This window comes from Pelobates fuscus, chromosome 7 (assembly GCF_036172605.1).
Source record: "Pelobates fuscus isolate aPelFus1 chromosome 7, aPelFus1.pri, whole genome shotgun sequence".
In the NCBI taxonomy this organism is placed as follows: Eukaryota; Metazoa; Chordata; class Amphibia; order Anura; family Pelobatidae; genus Pelobates; species Pelobates fuscus.
Window position 1 is genome coordinate 891,702 of NC_086323.1, and position 19,323 is coordinate 911,024.

At 41.7% G+C, this 19,323-nt stretch overlaps 1 protein-coding gene across 1 annotated transcript in view; it reads left to right on the forward strand.

Annotated features, from left to right (window-relative positions):
- Positions 1-1,409: 1,409 nt before the first annotated feature.
- Positions 1,410-19,323, forward strand: part of ZNHIT6 (zinc finger HIT-type containing 6) — a 38,988-nt gene continuing 21,074 nt past the window's right edge. The window contains exons 1-5 of the mRNA XM_063427617.1: positions 1,410-1,526; positions 5,011-5,076; positions 5,575-5,681; positions 11,702-11,787; positions 15,240-15,343. Of these exons, the coding sequence (XP_063283687.1) occupies positions 1,435-1,526; positions 5,011-5,076; positions 5,575-5,681; positions 11,702-11,787; positions 15,240-15,343 (455 nt within the window). The 5' untranslated portion in view covers positions 1,410-1,434. The remainder of the gene's footprint in view (positions 1,527-5,010; positions 5,077-5,574; positions 5,682-11,701; positions 11,788-15,239; positions 15,344-19,323) is intronic.

Here is a 19,323-nt window from a genome sequence, read left to right on the forward strand (position 1 = left end):
CTCTGTGACTTGTCATACCCGGATGGGTATTCTCCCACAGAGAGGAATTTGAAAATCTCTTCATACTTTTTATCCATACCTATAAATGTAGAACACAATTCTCTTCTAATATATTACAATCCTTTAGACCGTCGGTAACCATCTGCTCAGTTTACTAAACATTCAACTGTAGATGATAAAAAAAAACTACCATATACAATGACTAATTGTCATATGTAACCACTAGCCAAAACCAGCCCTTTCACACTGGAAAATAATAAATACCACCACACTGTAAAGGATGCCAACATCGGACGGTACAATGCGACAGATGTAAATCATGTGCAAAGTCTGATAAATGCTCCACCACAATATGGGTATTATTCAGCCAGAAAGTGCGATAAGGCCCCCCCACCTCGGGCTGGTGCCCACGGTACCCCATATCCTCCCGTAACCCGGTTTCCCCCTTCCAGGCCGCATGGTACCCCATATCCCCCTCCCAGGCCGGTCCCCATCATATCCCCCCTGGGTCGCACAGTCCTCCATTTCCAACATTCCCCCCTCATACCCCCCGATCGCCATACCTCCAGCCGCACAGTCCCCCATATCCTCCCGTAACCCGGTTTCCCCTTCCAGGCCGCATGGTACCCCATATTATCCCCCTCAGTTCACATAATCCACCATATCCCCCCCCCCCCCCCCAACTCCTCCGGGCCACACAGTCCCCCATACCCCTCCCTGGCCGCACGGTACCCCATATTATCCCCCTCAGTTCACATAATCCACCATACCCCCCCCCCCCCACTCCTCCGGGCCACACAGTCCCCCATACCCCTCCCTGGCCGCACGGTACCCCATATTATCCCCCTCAGTTCACATAATCCACCATACCCCCCCCACCCCCACTCCTCCGGGCCACACAGTCCCCCATACCCCTCCCTGGCCGCATGGTACCCCATATTATCCCCCTCAGTTCACATAATCCACCATACCCCCCCCCCCCCCCCACTCCTCCGGGCAACACAGTCCCCCATACCCCTCCCTGGCCGCACGGTACCCCATATTATCCCCCTCAGTTCACATAATCCACCATACCCCCCCCACCCCCACTCCTCCGGGCCACACAGTCCCCCATACCCCTCCCTGGCCGCATGGTACCCCATATTATCCCCCTCAGTCCCCCATACCCCTCCCTGGCCGCACGGTACCCCATATTATCCCCCTCAGTTCACATAATCCACCATACCCCTCCCTGGCCGCACGGTACCCCATATTCCCCCCAGCTCCCCCCGGCCGTTACTCACTGGGAGGACCAGGTCTCGGATTAAGCAGCGAAATTGATGCGAGCTCGAACTGTTTCCGGTGGACGAGCTACTTCCGGTTCTGATTGCCCTCCCAATATGGCGGCTCTTCCGGTGTGCAGACAGGAAGTGACCCGCACGTGTGTCTGTGGACATGGAGCGGCTGGTGGTGTCAGATGGAGCGGCGGCCGGCGGGGGGGACACCCGGCACACAGTGAGCCCCAAACGGAAGATGGCCTTCAATGGGTGAGTACCCGGTAACCATGGCAACCGAGCGGGGGGCATTCTGGGAAATCTCCAAACACCAAGAATCCTCCCCCGGAGAGAACAGAGCTCCCCCGGAGAGCTCCCCCAGAGAGAACAATGCTCCCCCGGAGAGAACAGACCTCCCCCAGAGAGAACAGAGCTCCCCCGGAGAGAACAGACCTCCCCCAGAGAGAACAGAGCTCCCCCGGAGAGCTCCCCCAGAGAGAACAATGCTCCCCCGGAGAGCTCCCCCGGAGAGAACAGACCTCCCCCAGAGAGAACAGAGCTCCCCCGGAGAGCTCCCCCAGAGAGAACAATGCTCCCCCGGAGAGCTCCCCCGGAGAGAACAGACCTCCCCCAGAGAGAACAGAGCTCCCCCGGAGAGCTCCCCCAGAGAGAACAGAGCTCCCCCGGAGAGAACAGAGCTCCCCCGGAGAGCTCCCCCGGAGAGAACAGAGCTCCCCCGGAGAGAACAGAGCTCCCCCGGAGAGAACAGAGCTCCCCCGGAGAGAACAGAGCTCCCCCGGAGAGCTCCCCCGGAGTAATGATTTGTGTGTGTGTGTATCAAATTGGCGTCTGTCTGTCAGTGAGTGTGTATGTTTTGCTGACCTACCCTCCTCCAAACACCTGGTAAAGGTGTTTTTACTCACCCTTTTTCCCAGGCTGTGCTGGTGATGCCGTAGCTGGCCTCACCTCCATCAGCCAAGCCAATGCTTCCCCAAGACATTGGGAGACTATTGCGCATGCGCTACAAAACACCAGCAATCAGTTATTATAGAATGTGACGGCAGATCAGAACCATTCGGCCCATCTAGTCTGCCCAGTTTTCTAAATACTTTCATTAGTCCCTGGCCTTATCTTATAGTTAGGATAGCCTTATGCCTATCCCACGCATGCTTAAACTCCCTCACTGTGTTAACCTCTACCACTTCAGCTGGAAGGCTATTCCATGCATCCACTACCCTCTCAGTAAAGTAATACTTCCTGATATTATTTTTAAACCTTTGCCCCTCTAATTTAAGACTATGTCCTCTTGTTGTGGTAGTTTTTACTCTTTTAAATATAGTCTCCTCCTTTACTGTGTTGATTCCCTTTATGTATTTAAATGTTTCTATCATATCCCCCCTGTCTCGCCTTTCCTCCAAGCTTCTCCCTTCTTGAGGCCGTCTGAGTGACTTTCACTAGAGATTTTACCAGACAGCAATGTAACCTGCCTTTTAGTCTGAAAAGTCAGTGTTTACATTGAAAAGCATGTAGGGACCGTATATAGACTTCAGAACAACTACATTAAGCTGTATATTATACATTAAACTGTATACCGTACACTAAACTGTAGTGGTTCTGGTGACTATAGTGTCCCTTTTAAGAATTTTATTTTTGACTTTGAAAAATCTGGCTCCTAGATTTCAACCAAATTTGTCATGGGCTATAGACACCAGAACTTCTACATTAAGTTATATACCCTACATTAAGCTATATACCGTACATTAAGCTATATACTGTACATTAAGCTATATACCGTACATTAAGCTATATACCGTACATTAAGCTATATACTGTACATTAAGCTATATACTGTACATTAAGCTATATACCGTACATTAAGCTATATACCGTACATTAAGCTATATACTGTACATTAAGCTATATACCGTACATTAAGCTATATACTGTACATTAAGCTATATACCGTACATTAAGCTATATACCGTACATTAAGCTATATACCGTACATTAAGCTATATACCGTACATTAAGCTATATACCGTACATTAAGCTATATACCGTACATTAAGCTATATACCGTACATTAAGCTATATACCGTACATTAAGCTATATACCGTACATTAAGCTATATACCGTACATTAAGCTATATACCGTACATTAAGCTATATACCGTACATTAAGTTATATACCGTACATTAAGTTATATACCGTACATTAAGTTATATACCGTACATTAAGCTGTATACCGTACATTAAGCTGTATACCGTACATTAAGCTATATACCGTACATTAAGCTATATACCGTACATTAAGCTGTATACCGTACATTAAGCTATATACCGTACATTAAGCTATATACCGTACATTAAGCTATATACCGTACATTAAGCTATATACCGTACATTAAGCTATATACCGTACATTAAGCTATATACTGTACATTAAGCTGTATACCGTACATTAAGCTGTATATTATACATTAAGCTATATATTATACATTAAGCTGTATACCGTACATTAAGCTGTATACCGTACATTAAGCTGTATACCGTACATTAAGCTGTATACCGTACATTAAGCTGTATACTGTACATTAAGCTATATATTATACATTAAGCTATATATTATACATTAAGCTATATACCGTACATTAAGCTATATACCGTACATTAAGCTATATACCGTACATTAAGCTATATACTGTACATTAAGCTATATACCGTACATTAAGCTATATACCGTACATTAAGCTATATACCGTACATTAAGCTATATACCGTACATTAAGCTATATACCGTACATTAAGTTATATACCGTACATTAAGTTATATACCGTACATTAAGCTGTATACCGTACATTAAGCTATATACCGTACATTAAGCTATATACCGTACATTAAGCTATATATTATACATTAAGCTATATATTATACATTAAGCTGTATACCGTACATTAAGCTGTATACCGTACATTAAGCTGTATACCGTACATTAAGCTGTATACTGTACATTAAGCTATATATTATACATTAAGCTATATATTATACATTAAGCTATATACCGTACATTAAGCTGTATACCGTACATTAAGCTGTATATTGTACATTAAGCTATATATTATACATTAAGCTCTATATTATACATTAAGCTGTATATTATACATTAAGCTGTATATTATACATTAAGCTGTATATTATACATTAAGCTGTATATTATACATTAAGCTCTATATTATACATTAAGCTATATATTATACATTAAGCTATATACCGTACATTAAGCTGTATACCGTACATTAAGCTATATATTATACATTAAGCTCTATATTATACATTAAGCTGTATATTATACATTAAGCTGTATATTATACATTAAGCTGTATATTATACATTAAGCTGTATATTATACATTAAGCTGTATACCGTACATTAAGCTCTATATTATACATTAAGCTCTATATTATACATTAAGCTCTATATTATACATTAAGCTGTATACCGTACGTTAAGTTGTATACCGTACGTTAAGCTGTAGTTCTGGTGACTGTAGTGACCCTTTAATATGTTGTAGAATTGCTAGGCATGACTGTTTGCAGTATGTTTTGGTTAGTTTTTTCCTCAGTATATTTTGAGGATAACTAAAGGGAATCGTTGGCTAAGATGGCATGTATGTATTTGTGTGTTTGTAAATTAATGCATGAGTTGCATTGGTGTTACTTGTTAAAAGATGCTCATTTTCTCTCTTCTTATGTAGCTGTGAAGCCTGCGGACTGTCTGAAGCAAAGTACAGGTGTCCTCGGTGTCTGAGATATTCCTGCAGGTACATTTTTTTTTTTTTTTTTTTTTTTTTTACTGGGGAAGAAGAGTGCAGTGATAGGTTGGGCCTGGCAGGTGGGGAGTATGGCTGATGATGGCCTGGGTCTGGAAGGTGAGAAACATAGAATGTAACGGCAGATAAGAACCATTCGGCCCATATAGTCTTCCCAATTTTCTAAATACTTTCATTAGTCCCTGGCCTTATCTTATAGTTAGGATAGCCTTATGCCTATCCCACGCATGCTTAAACTCCTTTACTGTGTTAACCTCTACCACTTCAGCTGGAAGGCTATTCCATGCATCCACTACCCTCTCAGTAAAGTAATACTTCCTGATATTATTTTTAAACCTTTGCTTAGGGCTTAATCCTGAATTATTGGTGATTGCTTGATCTGGATCCTGAATTATTGGTGATTGCTTGATAGTGATTAATTAATGTTACCTCTTTCTCCCAAACTCACGTTTACCATGTAGGATTTAACATTTGCATTTCATTTTCAAGTCTCCAGTGTGTAAAACGGCACAAAATGGATTCTAGTTGTAATGGAATTCGAGACAAGACCGAATTTGTTACAATTGGGAAATTTAACGAAATGCACCTCCTTAGTGGTGAGTATTCGTTCTTCACTGTAACATTCGATTCGCTGGTGTACTATCACTGTTTGCAGACACTAACCCACTGCATTCACTAATACTGCCCCGACTGCATTGAGTCTCTCACAAATCCACTACCCCCACTGCATTCAATCTCTCACGACAACCTCCCATTGCATTCAGACCCTTACTACCACTGCCCACATATCATTCATACCCTCACTTATACAAACTCACTGCCTCCACTGCATTAAGACCCTCACTTATACAAACTCTCTACCCACACTGCATTCAGTCCCTCACTACAAGCAACCTACACCCCCACACTGCATTCAGACACTCACTACAACCTACCTACAGCCCACACTGCATTCAGACCCTTACTACAACCGCCCTACCACCCCACACTGCATTCAACTCTCACTACAACTTACCCACTGCCCATATATCATTCATATGCTCACTAATACAAACACACTACCTTCACTGCATTCACACCTTCACTAATACAAACTCACTACCTCAACTGCATTCAGACCCTCACTAATACAAACCCACTGTTACCACTGCATTCAGACCCTCACTAATACAAATCCACTGTTACCACTGCATTCAGACCCTCACTACAACATAATCCACTGCAGTCAATCCCTCGCTACTAACAACCTATAACCCCCACTGCATTCAGACCCTCACTACAACATAATCCACTGCAGTCAATCCCTCGCTACTAACAACCTATAACCCCCACTGCATTCAGACCCTCACTACAACATAATCCACTGCAGTCAATCCCTCGCTACTAACAACCTATAACCCCCACTGCATTCAGACCCTCACTACAACATAATCCACTGCAGTCAATCCCTCGCTACTAACAACCTATAACCCCCACTGCATTCAGACCCTCACTACAACATAGTCCACTGCCGTCAATCCCTCGCTACTAACAACCTATAACCCCCACTGCATTCAGACCCTCACTACAACATAATCCACTGCAGTCAATCCCTCGCTACTAACAACCTATGACCCTCACTACAACATAATCCACTGCAGTCAATCCCTCGCTACTAACAACCTATAACCCCCACTGCATTCAGACCTTCACTACAACATAATCCACTGCAGTCAATCCCTCGCTACTAACAACCTATAACCCCCACTGCATTCAGACCCTCACTACAACATAATCCACTGCAGTCAATCCCTCGCTACTAACAACCTATAACCCCCACTGCATTCAGATCCTCACTACAACATAATCCACTGCAGTCAATCCCTCGCTACTAACAACCTATAACCCCCACTGCATTCAGACCCTCACTACAACATAATCCACTGCAGTCAATCCCTCGCTACTAACAACCTATGACCCTCACTACAACATAATCCACTGCAGTCAATCCCTCGCTACTAACAACCTATAACCCCCACTGCATTCAGACCCTCACTAATACAAATCCACTGTTACCACTGCATTCAGACCCTCACTACAACATAATCCACTGCAGTCAATCCCTCGCTACTAACAACCTATAACCCCCACTGCATTCAGACCCTCACTACAACATAATCCACTGCAGTCAATCCCTCGCTACTAACAACCTATAACCCCCACTGCATTCAGACCCTCACTACAACATAATCCACTGCAGTCAATCCCTCGCTACTAACAACCTATAACCCCCACTGCATTCAGACCCTCACTACAACATAGTCCACTGCAGTCAATCCCTCGCTACTAACAACCTATAACCCCCACTGCATTCAGACCCTCACTACAACATAATCCACTGCAGTCAATCCCTCGCTACTAACAACCTATGACCCTCACTACAACATAATCCACTGCAGTCAATCCCTCGCTACTAACAACCTATAACCCCCACTGCATTCAGACCCTCACTACAACATAATCCACTGCAGTCAATCCCTCGCTACTAACAACCTATAACCCCCACTGCATTCAGACCCTCACTACAACATAATCCACTGCAGTCAATCCCTCGCTACTAACAACCTATAACCCCCACTGCATTCAGACCCTCACTACAACATAATCCACTGCAGTCAATCCCTCGCTACTAACAACCTATAACCCCCACTGCATTCAGACCCTCACTACAACATAATCCACTGCAGTCAATCCCTCGCTACTAACAACCTATAACCCCCACTGCATTCAGACCCTCACTACAACATAATCCACTGCAGTCAATCCCTCGCTACTAACAACCTATGACCCTCACTACAACATAATCCACTGCAGTCAATCCCTCGCTACTAACAACCTATAACCCCCACTGCATTCAGACCCTCACTAATACAAATCCACTGTTACCACTGCATTCAGACCCTCACTACAACATAATCCACTGCAGTCAATCCCTCGCTACTAACAACCTATAACCCCCACTGCATTCAGACCCTCACTACAACATAATCCACTGCAGTCAATCCCTCGCTACTAACAACCTATAACCCCCACTGCATTCAGACCCTCACTACAACATAATCCACTGCAGTCAATCCCTCGCTACTAACAACCTATAACCCCCACTGCATTCAGACCCTCACTACAACATAGTCCACTGCAGTCAATCCCTCGCTACTAACAACCTATAACCCCCACTGCATTCAGACCCTCACTACAACATAATCCACTGCAGTCAATCCCTCGCTACTAACAACCTATGACCCTCACTACAACATAATCCACTGCAGTCAATCCCTCGCTACTAACAACCTATAACCCCCACTGCATTCAGACCCTCACTACAACATAATCCACTGCAGTCAATCCCTCGCTACTAACAACCTATAACCCCCACTGCATTCAGACCCTCACTACAACATAATCCACTGCAGTCAATCCCTCGCTACTAACAACCTATAACCCCCACTGCATTCAGACCCTCACTACAACATAATCCACTGCAGTCAATCCCTCGCTACTAACAACCTATAACCCCCACTGCATTCAGACCCTCACTACAACATAATCCACTGCAGTCAATCCCTCGCTACTAACAACCTATGACCCTCACTACAACATAATCCACTGCAGTCAATCCCTCGCTACTAACAACCTATAACCCCCACTGCATTCAGACCCTCACTACAACATAATCCACTGCAGTCAATCCCTCGCTACTAACAACCTATAACCCCCACTGCATTCAGACCCTCACTACAACATAATCCACTGCAGTCAATCCATCGCTACTAACAACCTATAACCCCCACTGCATTCAGACCCTCACTACAACATAATCCACTGCAGTCAATCCCTCGCTACTAACAACCTATAACCCCCACTGCATTCAGACCCTCACTACAACATAATCCACTGCAGTCAATCCCGCGCTACTAACAACCTATAACCCCCACTGCATTCAGACCCTCACTACAACATAATCCACTGCAGTCAATCCCTCGCTACTAACAACCTATAACCCCACTGCATTCAGACCCTCACTACAACATAATCCACTGCAGTCAATCCCTCGCTACTAACAACCTATAACCCCACTGCATTCAGACCCTCACTCAACTAACCTACTGCCAACACTGCATTTAGACACTTACTACTAATAAACTACATCCCCCACTTTCTTCAGAAACTTACTAAAACTTGCCTACAGCCACATCATTATATTCAGACCCTCATTAATACAAACCCAATTCCCACTGCATGCAGACCCTTGCTAGCTCAAACGTACTGCCTCCACCTTTTGCAGAATCTCATTAGCAGACTATGACTGGCATTAATTTACTGATTCACTGCGTGCAGACTGGCATTAATTTACTGATTCACTGCGTGCAGACTGGCATTAATTTACTGATTCACTGCGTGCAGACTGGCATTAATTTACTGATTCACTGCGTGCAGACTGGCATTAATTTACTGATTCACTGCGTGCAGACTGGCATTCATTTACTGATTCACTGCGTCCATACTATGACATTCATTTACTGATTCACTGCGTCCATATTATGACATTCATTTACTGATTCACTGCGTCCATACTATGACATTCATTTACTGATTCACTGCGTCCATACTATGACATTCATTTACTGATTCACTGCGTCCATACTATGACATTCATTTACTGATTCACTGCGTCCATACTATGACATTCATTTACTGATTCACTGCGTCCATACTATGACATTCATTTACTGATTCACTGCGTCCATACTATGACATTCATTTACTGATTCACTGCGTCCATACTATGACATTCATTTACTGATTCACTGCGTCCATACTATGACATTCATTTACTGATTCACTGCGTCCATACTATGACATTCATTTACTGATTCACTGCGTCCATACTATGACATTCATTTACTGATTCACTGCGTCCATACTATGACATTCATTTACTGATTCACTGCGTCCATACTATGACATTCATTTACTGATTCACTGCGTCCATACTATGACATTCATTTACTGATTCACTGCGTCCATACTATGACATTCATTTACTGATTCACTGCGTCCATACTATGACATTAATTTACTGATTCACTGCGTCCATACTATGACATTAATTTACTGATTCACTGCGTCCATACTATGACATTAATTTACTGATTCACTGCGTCCATACTATGACATTAATTTACTGATTCACTGCGTCCATACTATGACATTCATTTACTGATTCACTGCGTCCATACTATGACATTCATTTACTGATTCACTGCGTGCAGACTGTAACGGACCGTTTTGCTCACCAGAAGTTAAAAACCGTTTAGGCGATATTCCCCTTTCCAGATGCACAGGCAGCTACTGTAACGACCAATCTCCCGAACTGCAAACTACACGAATCCTGGAAAAAGCTGAACAGGAAAATCCATACAAAAGGGTTACACTCCTGGCAGTCAGCATACAATCCAATTCCCCCAATAACGAGACTACACTTTGTTTTGAGGGTTAAGCAGAAATCTGACTGTCCTGGCACATACAGTCTCTTTTATTCCCAATCCACAACCACAGTACAGCCCACAGGGTATTACAGAACAACCAATCAATCCGTAGAATACACACAGACACTCCCACACAAAATCCTCCCCTCTGCCTGTGATATGATTACTGAACACAATGGGTAATCTCATTATCACAGGCAGAGGAATACAGTTTTTATAACTTCTAAAATATACATGCCACAAACATAAAAAATCCATTATGCCCAAATCTGCTATTTCAAGGGCCAAACCTTCCAGGGACCATAATCACAGGGCAAGAGGCTGGCAAGCAGTCCTCTCCAGGCACAAGTGGCGGGGCTGGTTCCGCCACACAGACTATGACATTCATTTACTGATTCACTGCGTCCAGACTGACATTCATTTACTGATTCACTGCGTCCAGACTGACATTCATTTACTGATTCACTGCGTCCAGACTGACATTCATTTACTGATTCACTGCGTCCAGACTGACATTCATTTACTGATTCACTGCGTCCAGACTGACATTCATTTACTGATTCACTGCGTCCAGACTGACATTCATTTACTGATTCACTGCGTCCAGACTGACATTCATTTACTGATTCACTGCGTCCAGACTGACATTCATTTACTGATTCACTGCGTCCAGACTGACATTCATTTACTGATTCACTGCATCCAGACTGACATTCATTTACTGATTCACTGCGTCCAGACTGACATTCATTTACTGATTCACTGCGTGCAGACCCTCACTGGTGCTAACTTGCTTCCCCCACTTTGCGCAGGTTTGTTCTTGATACTCTCACTTTCTGATGTATTATGAAGGGTAGAAAGGACCCAATTACTTTTAAGATGGCTACATTTTTGTTTTATAATCATTTTAGTGGAGTTTTCTGAGAAGACAGGTTTTTCTCCTGATCTTCTGAGAGATATTGTGCAAAATGAATGCTAGTTTGCTGAAGGATTTTCCTCCTTTCTTTGAGTTGAGCTCAGGCTTAATCTGCTTTGGACTTTCCTTTACAATGTTTTTTTTTTTTTCTGTGATTATTTTAAACAATCAGATTATCGCTTCTTGGAAGATGCTGGAAGATTGGTAGATTGTGCAGCACGGGACCGGCTGTTACCTCGACAAACCAGTAATAAATTTGTAAGTAATAGGTTCACTAATGCCTTACCAGACTTCCATCCTATATGCCGGTTGTATATATAGGAGTTCTGAGACGACCATGAAAGTGAAACTTAATTTATCCGTGACATTATGTACTCTAATGTATAACTGTTATGTTACATTTCATTTGACAAGGATTGAGTGATGAAGAGCAGGAGAACCGTCTCAGTTTATTCTCCTGCTGTCTGTTTGAGATTTGCTTTGGCCTACTTGCTGAGTATAGTAACTAAGTTTAATATTTTTTACATAGGCCCTAATTTTAATGTTATTGGATAAGCCTTTCAAATGAGTTAATATTTTTGTTTAAACTTTTTTAAAAAATTTTTTCCAATATGTTAAAATATAAAAAATATAATGTATCTAAAATATTTTTCAGAATTTGACATCATTTTAAAAAAGGTTTTCCAAATATATTAACCCCTTAGCGACCGAGGACGGTTCAGGACCGTCATCGGCATTTTTGCGTTGCCGACCAATGACGGTCCTGAACCGTCCTAACGGTGCAATGTGCTTACCCGATCGCCGTCGTTCCCCCGGCGGCGATCGGCGGTGCTCCTGGTATGGGGAGACTGCCTGCAGCCCAGACAGTCTCCCCATGGCGGATTAGAACCCCTGGGGCCATGTGATCGCTCGACAGAGCGACCACATGGTCACAATAGGTGTCCATCTGTCTGCCTGCAGGGGGACTGTCTGTGCTGACAGGCAGTCTCCCTGCTAGTGTAAAATCAGAAAAAATAAATAAAGGTACATGTTAATAAAAATAAAAATTATTGTGTGTGTGTGTGTGTGTGTGTGTGTGTGTATGTAGCAGCCTATTTCATTTGGATTATTTATCAGTTTGGAGCTTTGGTCTGGCGCCCGGCATTGGCTTATGATACACGTGAGTGCTGGGGATTCCAAGTAATTTTTATATATATGTATGTATGTATGTATGTGTATATATATGTGTGTATGTGTGTATGTATGTATGTATGTGTATATATATATATGTGTGTGTGTGTGTGTGTGTGTATGTGTGTATATATATATATATATATATATATAGACCTATATTATATATATATATATATAGACCTATATTATATATATATATATATAGACCTATATTATATATATGATATATAGACCTATATTATATATATGATATATAGACCTATATTATATATATGATATATAGACCTATATTATATATATGATATATAGACCTATATTATATATATGATATATAGACCTATATTATATATAATGTCAGACTAAGTGTATTTTTATATTAATATGTACATATATTAATATAAAAATACACTTATAATTAAATTACACACGTGTGTGTGTATATATATATATATATATATATATATATATATTATTATAAAATACAAAGAAGTAAATTAAATTAAAAATAATACAATTTTAAAAAAATTACATATCTATATGAAATTTTATTCTAACTGTATTTTGATATTAAAATATATATTTATATCAAATACACTTAGAATGCAATTTTATATCTATCTATGTATATATAAATAAAAATAATACGAAATATACATATGTCCATATACAAAATTACATAAATAATTATATAAATATACACGTAGACTTCAAATATATAAATATGCATATATATTTAAATTCTACGTGCATATTTATGTAATATTTTTACATAATTAAGTAATTTTATTAATTGCAATTTGAGGGACCTGCCTGCCAACCCAGGCCAAAATTCCAAAGAATTTAATTTGCTAGCACTGTGTTTAACCCTGTAACTTTCTATGACACCCTAAATCCTATACATGGGGGGTACCGTTTTACTCGGGAGACTTTGCTGAACACAAATATTAGTGATTTAAAACAGTAAAACATATCACAGCGATGATATTGTCAGTGAAAGTGACTCTTTTTTTTTTCCGCATTTTTCACACACAAACAGCACTTTTACTGATGATATAATTGTGATACATTTTCCAGTTTTGAAACACTAATATTTGTGTTCAGCAAAGTCTCCTGAGTATAACAGTATCCCCATGTACAGATTTTATAGCGGTTTTGAAAGTTACAGGGTCAAATATATTGGTCAAATATTTTTACATTGAAAATGGCCAGGTTGGTTACGTTGCCTTTGAGAGCGTATGGTAGCCCAGGAATGAGAATTACCCCCATGATGGCATACCATTTGCAAAAGAAGACAACCCAAGGTATTGCAAATTGGGTATGTCCAGTCTTTTTTAGTAACCACTTAGTCACAAACACTGGCCAAAATTAGCGTTCAATTTAGTGTTTTACTTTTTTCACACAGAAAACAAATCTGAACGCTAACTTTGGCCAGTGTTTGCGACTAGGTGGCTACTAAAAAAAGACTGGACATACCCTATATTGAATACCCTGGGTTGTCTACTTTAACAAAAATATGTACATGTGAGGTGTGATTCAGAGATTTATGACAGATAACAGTGTTACAATGTCACTATTGATAAATTTGAAAAAATGTATGTTTTGAAACCGCAATATCCTACTTGTACCTATAACCCTATAACTTGCAAAAAAAAAGCATGTAAACACTGGGTATTTTAAAACTCAGGACAAAATTTTGAATCTATTTAGCAGTTTTTTTTATTCACTTTTGTAGATGAGTAAAAGATTTTTCAAGTAAAAGTAAAAAAACATGTATTTTTTAAAAAAATGTCATCATATTTGTTTGGGTTTTTTAAATTATATGAGATTATATAAATAATGGTATGTAAAGAAAGCCTTTTTTGTCCTGAAAAAAACAATATATAATTTGTATGGGAACAGTAAATGAGAGAGCGGAAAATTACAGCTAAACACAAACACCACAAAAGTGTAAAAAGAGGCCTGGTCGCAAATGTGCAACATCGCAAAAACAGTCCAGTCCTTAAGGGGTTAAATGGAGGCCATAGTGACCTATCGGGGCTCAGAATATATTGACAAGACACCGAACGATATATATCTGCCCACCTCAAATACTCATAGATTGTTGCTCAGCCTTGAAAATAGTAAATCGATGAGAAATATAAATGCAAATGCAATAATCAGTGAATTTGATGTGCTGCCATTTAGAATTCCTCGTCCTTTGTGATCTCACTGTAATAATAATAATAATAATGAGTTTATTACAATTCCTGCTGTAGACAAAGTCAACGTTCATCATGTGTAAATGGATAGGAGCGATTTGGCCTTTCTTTATTATGAAAATCTTCCATTCCCCTGATTCATTTTGTAGCTTCCTCTGCAGTTTGTCCGGGCCCTAATATCCTACTTTAAAACAGGTGCCCAAGGTTGTTACCCTGCTGATCCATGTGTTATCTGTGTTACTCGAGATTTATAGGCTTGTCCACTAGATTTCATACGTTACGGGAAATGTACAAAGCAGGCATTATTCATGTTTTTATTTGTGTTTTCATTTACTTTAGCTGAATTTCATGAAGAATCGGGCCCGAAAGCACTCCATTGACCTGAAAATCTTGCCTATTGGTTTTGCAAAGCGGAAGATGAACAGTACATATTTTCACAAGAAGTGCGTGCATCTCATGTCATTTTGTTATTGACGGGAATTCTGCACCAGATGAGTAATATGCTTGCAGATTTTCAGCCCATAGAATTTTATGGTAAAAAGTCATTATCTGCTCATTTTAACCCCTTAAGGACCAAACTGGAATAAAAGGGAATCCTGACCTGGCACACATTTCATGTGTCCTTAAGTGGTTAAAGGCAGTTCATTATTTAACCTTAGTGGTAACATGTCAGTAAGCTTGGAGTTAGTGCTAGTGTTAGTATTTTTTTATATAAATCTCGAGAGAGCAGTTTGTACAAGCTTAGCAGAGACTGATTGAATCTCTTATTGAATAGGCCGTCCCCTGCCCTTGATCTGGTTGTCATTTAGTAACGAGTAGGTTTATTTAAAAGGGAGTGCATAACGGGACTGGTGGGGTAAGCCTGGCTCACCGTTTTTTTGTTGTTGGCTAAAATCCTTTTAATAAGGGTTGTTTTTTCCGTTTGTAATATTGTGTTCGCAGTACGAGAAAGATGGGGAGCGAAAACTATGGATTATTAAAAAAATGAATGTATTTCTTTTTATAATATTGCCTTCAGATTGCCAATTCTTTTGCTAGTGATGTTTGTGTCGCTGTTTCTGATGACATAAAATCTTACCGATCTGCCTGATTAGAGTTAAAGGGATACTCTTGATAAAGTATTCTTTTAAGCAAACAAATATGTTTGAATGACTATCTGTTCCTGTCCAAATCTGAGATGATTAAATTGCGTATACGCAGAAGTAATTCACACTGACACATGCAGTTCAGGTTAAAATAACTTCAGAAAATTTAATGGCATCTGGTTAAAAGCAGGCTTGCAAGCTCTTTTAAAGATAAAATTACATCATTGTAAAATCAAGATAAAAAGTAAGAAAACATTGTCAATTGGCTAAAGGTGTAAAGTGGTCAGTCAAATGCCCTCCCTGTTGGGTGTTACGTCTTATGTCATAACTAACGTCATGATGAGCTCCTCCAGGTTTCAGCGCCATCTTTGCTAGCACGAGGGAGCTTTCTCGATGGGAGGGGGGCTTGGCAGCTTTCCATAAGGAGTGACTGGTACCTTAGTCTTTTCAAGGTTAGCATCTCGAGGCTTCTTTAGCAATTGTACACTCTATCAAGGCTATCTGCTACAGTGTTTCATTTAATCAGAAGATTCTAGCATTTTCTGCTGACATGCTGTTTCTATGAACAAAGCAATCTTGTAAAGCTTAAACTACGAGGCCTGAGAGCTGAATATGAGAAAATAGTATTAAAGGGGCCCAGTAAGGATTATATAGTTTATAAGGGGCCTAATAATGGTTATAAGGGGTCTAATAATTCTACAACACTCTAGTCACCAAAACAACTACAGCTTAACGTGGTTGCTCTGGTGAGTAGAATCATTGCCTTCAGGCATTTTCATGCAAACACTGCCCCCTAGAGACACCTCTCAGGTGACCCCCTCCTCAGATGGTCACTGGAGGTGGTTCCTGGGGCAGTGCTGAACAGTAGGCAGCACTGTTGTTCAGCGTCTCCACTCTCTGCATGGAGACGCTGACATTTTCTCATAGAGATGCATTGATTCAAAATGACAAAATGGTGTATGTCCCCGCCCATCACGCCTTTTTACTGAATTCAGCCAATCCAATGCTTTCCCTATGGGAAATGCTGATGTCACCAAGGAGGTGATATGGGGCCACCGTCGGCAGACCTGCGCAGCGCTAAAAAGGTGGTGAGTTTTAACGGGACACTGTCCTCTTGAAGTAGTCTGGGTGCACTTACTTTACATTGCAGCTCTGTCTGCCCTCTGACAGCTTCCGGAATCCTCACCAACCTCCAGCGTCAGATTTTCCACTTTAGGAAATGCTTTCCTATGGGGAGGTCAAATACGCTTGCGGCCATTGCTGCGCATGCACATTAGGTCTCCCCCGCCAGGTGGAGGAGGAGCGTGGACGGAGCCTGACTCAGCTCTGAGGAACATCGGCACTGGATTCCGGTAAGCGGCTGAAGGGGTTTTACCACCTTCAGCACCATGGGAGGGGGGGCGTGATGGAGAGAGGGAACTAGTAACCCTATAGTGCCAGGAAAACATGTTTGTTTTCCTGGCATTATAGGATCCATTTAACCCCTTCTAAGAGGGCTAATATCAGTGCTTATATCACTCTGATATGATCTTGCAGTAAACTAGGTGTAAAATTGCAATGGTATATTACACTCCCTTAAAAACGGCTATCGTAGCTGTCAGAATCTCCTGCACCTTGACATTATTATTATGTTATTTATATAGCGCCAACAAATTCCGCAGCGCTTTACAATGGGTGGACGAACAGACATGTAGTTGTAACCAGACAAGTTGGACATACAGGAACAGAGGGGTTGAGGGCCCTGCTCAATTGGCTTACATGCTAGAGGGAGTGGGGTAAAGTGACACAAAAGGTAAGGATAGTATTAGACTAGTGACAGTTGCAGAAGAGGAATCAGTTGGGAGCTATTAAGAGTTTAATTGATACACTTTTATGAAGAAGTGGGTTTTTAATGATTTTTTGAAGGAGTGGAGACTGGGTGAGTATCTAACGGAGGAGGGAAGTAAGTTCCACAGGAACGGTGCAGCCCTGGAGAAGTCTTGAAGGCAAGCATCAGAGGTGGGAGTACGGACAGAAGATAGTCTTAAGTCTTCAGCAGAGCGTAACAGGCCTAGACGGGACACACTTGTGGATTAGGGAGGATAGATAGGTGGGAGCAGCATTATGTAGAGATTTGAAAGCAAGAACCAGAATTTTAAATTGAGCCCTATATCTTACAGGAAGCCAATATAGCGACTGACAGAATGGTGAGGCGTCGGATGCGCGCAATGTTTTTGAGATGGAAGTTACAGGATTTGGCGATAGACTGAACATGAGGTGTGAAGGAGAGGTCAGAGTCAAAGAGAACAACTAGTCAGCGAGCCTGCGTGGTGGAGCTGATGGTAGCACCGTTGACTTGGAGGGAGGCAGACACAAAAGTAGCAAAACTTGAGGCAGGAAAGACCAGAATTTCAGTTTTGGTCAAGTTGAGTTTAAGGAAGTGGGCAGCCATCCAGTTAGAAATAGCAGAGAGGCAGTCAGAGACACTAGTCAAGAGGGACGAGGAGAGGACAGGTAGATTTGCGTGTCATCTGCATAGAACTGATATTGGAAGCCAAAGGAGTTAATGAGTTTACCAAGAGAGGCAGTATAGATGGCGAACAGTAGGGGACCAAGGACTGAACCTTGGGGGACACCAACAGAGAGGAGTTGGGGAGAAGAAGCAGAGCCAGAGAAAGAAACACTGAAAGAGCGCTGGGAGAGGTAGGAGGAGCACCAGGAGAGAGCAATATCTTGTTGACCAATATTGCAGAGGATGAGAAGAAGCTGTTGATGATCAACAGTGTCAAAAGCCGCAGAAAGGTCAAGGAGAATTAGGATAGAGTAGTGACCACGAGATTATGCAGTGAGTAGATCATTGGATACTTTGGTCAGTGCCGTTTCCACAGAGTGCTTAGCGTGGAAACCAGACGGAAGCGGGTCTAGCAGCGAGTTGGACTAGAAGAAGTCTGTCAATCTCGTATACACAACTCTTTCAAGGATCTTGGATGCAAAAGGCAGTAGCGAGATAGGACGGGGAGCTAGGGTCAAGGTTGGGGTTACAGTTGCATGTTTGAAGGGCGATGGAAATATGCCAGAGGAGAAAGAGAGAGAAAGAGGACAGCGTACGGATGAGCAGGTGGTGGGGCGGGAGGACTGGAGCAGAGCAGAAACCTCTTCTGCTGTAGAGGGTGCGAATGAACATAGAACAGCAGAGGAAGTGAGGTTAGGGGAAGAAGAAAGATGAGATCTCTTCCCTGATTGTAGAGATCTAGTCGGTAAAGTGAGTTGCAAAGTCTGAGGCGGTCAAATTACTAGGTGGAGGAGGAACAATAGGGTGAGGAAGAGAGTTAAATGTGTGAAATAGTCGTTTGGGTTTG